The sequence below is a fragment of the Pteropus vampyrus genome, unplaced genomic scaffold (assembly GCF_000151845.1).
Source record: "Pteropus vampyrus isolate Shadow unplaced genomic scaffold, Pvam_2.0 Scaffold40, whole genome shotgun sequence".
NCBI classification, from domain to species: domain Eukaryota; kingdom Metazoa; phylum Chordata; class Mammalia; order Chiroptera; family Pteropodidae; genus Pteropus; species Pteropus vampyrus.
In genome coordinates, this window is record NW_011888821.1 from 3,848,221 (window position 1) to 3,852,728 (window position 4,508).

At 47.5% G+C, this 4,508-nt stretch overlaps 2 protein-coding genes and 1 pseudogene across 2 annotated transcripts in view; 2 read left to right on the forward strand and 1 right to left on the reverse strand.

Moving 5' to 3' along the window:
- Nucleotides 1–3,390, forward strand: part of NUBP1 (nucleotide binding protein 1) — an 18,629-nt gene extending 15,239 nt beyond the window's left edge. Inside the window, exons 8-10 of the mRNA XM_023529662.1 lie at nt 520–532; nt 1,094–1,177; nt 1,954–3,390. Of these exons, the coding sequence (XP_023385430.1) occupies nt 520–532; nt 1,094–1,177; nt 1,954–2,012 (156 nt within the window). The 3' untranslated portion in view covers nt 2,013–3,390. The remainder of the gene's footprint in view (nt 1–519; nt 533–1,093; nt 1,178–1,953) is intronic.
- TVP23A (trans-golgi network vesicle protein 23 homolog A) overlaps nt 3,094–4,508 on the reverse strand; it is a 4,258-nt gene continuing 2,843 nt past the window's right edge. Inside the window, exons 5-6 of the mRNA XM_023529663.1 lie at nt 3,812–3,940; nt 3,094–3,153 (exon numbers count right to left, since the gene is read on the reverse strand). Of these exons, the coding sequence (XP_023385431.1) occupies nt 3,094–3,153; nt 3,812–3,940 (189 nt within the window). The remainder of the gene's footprint in view (nt 3,154–3,811; nt 3,941–4,508) is intronic.
- On the forward strand, nt 4,379–4,497 carry LOC111738593 (annotated as a pseudogene).

The following is a 4,508-nucleotide window of genomic DNA, read 5'->3' on the forward strand; positions in this document are numbered from 1 at the left end:
CCAGACCTAGTCCAGCTACCCCGGACTCAGGGGCTTCCGTAGCTGCTTCCACCACGTTCCCACGGTAGCCCCACCTCTGCTACCCACCTCTCTGGGCTCCTTCCCTCGCTCTCACTCGGGTTTCCGTGTCCCACAGGGCAGTGCATTAGGGGAGTCGAGGAAACGACAGTTCCACAGTTGGCCTCGCCAGTGTCCACCGAAGGCTGGGGAACAGCTGTGGGTGGTGGACCTGCTGAGGCTGCTTCTCCGGCAGCGCTCAGCATCTGGGGAGTAGGGGTGGAGAAGCTGACCGCAGGGGTCTACTCAGGGCAGAGCAGACAGAGGCGGTAAGACCACCACCCGCCCACTGGGGCAGGCTCCCTGCCTCCTGGTCACCTGGACGCTGAATTGACATGTGGTCCTAGAGATGGCCTTCGCGTCCATAGGAGGGCACCAGAGTAGACAGTCTTGGGAAAGACTAGCAGATGGATCGATACCAATGTGGAATGAATGACCTTCAAGATGAAATTATGGAAAAAGCGATGGGCAGAACGTGTGTACTATATGCTCCCATTCATTCTTTTGTTTTTTAAGTATATGAGTATGTATGTGGGTATATATGCCACACATCTCTATGCATGTATTATTTCTAGAAAGACATCTGAAACACTGGTAGTCTCTTTCGGACTCACCTTTCAGGATACAACCTTTTGTATTCCATGCTTTTTTACCATGTGCACTCATTATCTTTTACTCAATAGAACTAATTAATCTTTTTAAATGCGGGTTCCTGGGCCCACCCAGGAGTGCTGAATCCGTTCTTTGTGGGGCCCTGGAGCCTGCGTCTGCCACACACCACCCAAATGATTCATGGGCACACACACGAAAGACCACTGACCAGGCAAGGGTCAGAGCCACATCGAAATGCTAGCCAGGGTCCCTGCTGGATGGAGGGGAGGTCCTCTGAGACCCATGACACTCTTTCTTGGCTTAGTTCTTCATTATGGGTGCAGCAGGCTCAGGATCATAATGTCACAGGCCCAGAAAGGGCTCCAAGGTCATGTTGCCACTGGTTTCTTCAGGGATTTAATCTTCTTTCAATTGTTTCTGGAAGGTAAGAGCTGCGATGAAGGACGGTCGTTTTTGATTGATGCACCGGATTCCCCAGCCACATTAGCCTACAGAAGTATAATTCAAAGTAAGTGTCGATGTGAGTCTTGTGAATTCAGTTGGCTGTGGGGCCAGGAAGTAACAGAAATGAGCAAAGTGGGCTGGGGTGTGAGAAGGTCCAATTTAGGATCATAAATGGTCACTGCCATGCTGCCTCAACTGGGGACAGTAGGGTAGTGGGGTCTAGGATAATGTGGAGAGTGTCCCCCTCAGCCCAGGAAGCCAGGAGTCTATCTTCTAGTCATCAATGTTGTGAACATTATTTAAAAGTCATACTTTAGAAGACACAGCGAGCGTGAATTTTTTGGCATAGGAAATACATCTCAGTAAAGCTGTAAATTGAAAATTGATTGAGGAAAAAAAAAAAAAAAACCCCAGTAAGCTAAACCAAACCCATGTGCAGACCTGCTTCCGCCAGTGGGCAGCCATCGGAGCCCTTGAGTTGACCACAGATGTGTCAGTAGTTAAAAGCTCTAGAGTCTCGGTTTGTGCCAGGTTCTTTTTGCGTAGTGACATGGCATCAAGGGTAAATGACATCATTCTCAGGCTTCCTGATCTGTAGAATGGACTAGTGAAAGGCCTCCCGCTGGTGGCTATAACCGCAGAGGGGCAGTGTGGTATTCAGGTCACTTCGAAGATACAGGACATGAACAGAAGTGGGGTTGGTTTGGTCATTTGTTTGTTTTGAATTAAGCCTCCTGGGGGTTCTACCCCCGACTAGAAGCGCCCTGGCCAGAACAGGGCAGAGTTGCCTGAGAAACTGAGAGCCGTCCATGCTTCTCCGCCCTCTATTTTGTTTTCCAGGAATCCAAGAGTTTTGTAATCTCCATCAGCCAAAAGAAGAGAACCTCATTAGTTCCTGAAACCAGGGAACATTGTGGGCACAAGCGGCGTGTCTAGTGAAACCTGACCGGATCGGGGACAAAGTGGGAGTCCAGGACAGAGAGGGACCAGACTCTGGTGCGGTGTGAAGTCACTTTTTCAGAGACACTTTAATATTTGTACACTTTTCTTTAGAACATGGGTAAAGGGCATTCTTTACGAATGTGCTGTTTTAAATTAAAAACGTCTCCTCAAACCTCGCCCTGAGGCCTGCTTCGCTGAAAAACACAAATTTGTGTGTTGTGGAATTCTCTGCTAGAAGGTTGAGTACAGAACCTCTTGCTTCAGCCATTGCTGCTTCTATAGATAAACCTAAAAAGGAAACAAAGGATGGATATGTGGCTTCACTGAAAAATACTCACGCACGGTTTTAAATAGCATAGTCCACAGTTATTCTTCAGATTGAGGAAAAACTAAAATAGGAATAGAGCCTCATGCTAGGGCTTGTTCTGAGGGCAAGCATACAGTGCAGCTGGGTGTAGTCAAAACACCCCAGAAAAGCCCTTAAATCACCCACGTAAAGAGGATTGGGAGTCTGTGTCTACACCCTGTATTGTCACTACCTAGTAACTTCCAGTGTCAGATAAGATAATTTACAGGTTTTTTATTACATATAAAGGAAAGACAGATGTAAGTTCTAGAATTCTCCACATTGCTGTGAGATGCTCACTGCGTGAGAGATGCACAGGAACTGAGACGGCTGAGGGAAGAGTAAATTCCTGTTCTTCATCTTGCTCTGGACGCGTAAGTGGAAGGACAGGCAAATCCCCTTGTTCTCTCTCCCGTTCGCTCATTTCCCTCCCCGCTCCCCTACACGCCTGCACATATGGTCAAATTTGCACATGTCCAGCATGAGGAAGGTGGGACCCCTCTCACGGCCGATGAGGCCACAAAGCCCCGGGGATACCCAGTGCTGGTTCCCGCCTGATTATGCACCCGCTACTCAGGGCACAGGGGGAAGCCCGCCCAGACCACAGGCACAGCTGAGCCCTGGAGAGCTGCACATCCCACAAGTCCCCAGGTCCCCATTGTCCAGACCCCCACCGTGATCCCGCCTCTTACCTAACACTTGTGGATCTCCAGCCCCTCAAGGTGAGGCTTCGGAAAGTCACTCGGGCAGGCCTGCAAGGGAAAAGTCAACCATGACTTTGGTTCCCACCTGTGCGTGACTTGATTCTGCTGATTCAAGGCCAAAGCAAACCCACAATGTGCTGAGAGCCTGCACAGCTGGTTGCTCAATGTCTTAGCATAAAGCAGCACTGTTCAAATGTAAGATGGTTCAAACTATTTCAGGATGAGCCTGGTCAAATCTAAAAGATGTTTCTCACTTCTAGAAATAAATGTGAGGTTAAAAAATTATTCGTGGTTCTTAATTCTTAAAATTAACCATGGTAATCTCAAAATAAATACTGTATGATTCTGCTTACGTGAGGTCCCTAGAGCTGTCAAATTCATCGGGACAGAAAGGAGGTAGGTGGTTGCCAGGGGCCGGGAGACGCGGAATGGGGAATTACTATTTAATGGGTCCAGAGTTTCAGTTTGGGAAGGTGGGTGGTGGTGGTGGTTGCCCAGAGGGAATGTACTAGATGCCACTGAACTGTACACTTAAAAAATGATTAAAATGGTAAATTTTATGTTGTGTATGTTTTACTACAATTTAAAAAAACTAACAGTGGCAGCCTGGCTGATATGGAAAACATTAAAAACTGCGGTTGCCAACAGTCCTCCTTAGTTGAGTGTCTAGAAAGCGGGGGTCCAGAGATAGACTTTAGTAACTTACCGTCTGGAACACCGTCTGGGACAGGAAACTGGCTGTGACTTTGCTGATGTCACCCTCACCTCCCATCTTACAAAGGATGTAGCCATACAGGTTAGCAGCTTGGAGAGAAATCCCAGCTATCACGAGAGCCTAGGCTCAGAGAAAGCAAAGGTAAGTTTTCTAAGAGCATATTTTGAGATGTTCCTCCCAAACCAAATAGATAGTTGTGACTGCGGCCTACACCTAACAGTAATAGTCAACCTTTTCTGAACACTAACAAATACTCATGGACATCTTTTAACCACCAACAACCCGAGAAGTCGGTGCCATTATTATCGCATTTTACAGGGTGGAATTTGAAGCTCACCCAGAGAAACTGAAGTTGGCCAAGGTCCCAGAGCTAACGCGTGGTCGCATCAGAATCTAAACTTCAGAGTTCGTGCATTTAACTACACTGTTGCTTATACTAGCTGTGAATATTTTGTTTTCTCATCGAATGAACCAGATCATGGCAATGAAATACGGTAACTCTGAAATAAAACTTCAGAATTCTGAGGCTAGCATATTCCTACTTAGAAAGGGTTTCCTGTCTATAGCCATGCCACCCCGATCAAGCCCGATCCTGTCTGATCTCGGAAGCTAAGCAGGGTCAGGCCTGGTTAGTACTTGGATGGGAGACCACCTAGGAAGACCAGGTGCTGTAGGCGTAAAAAATAAA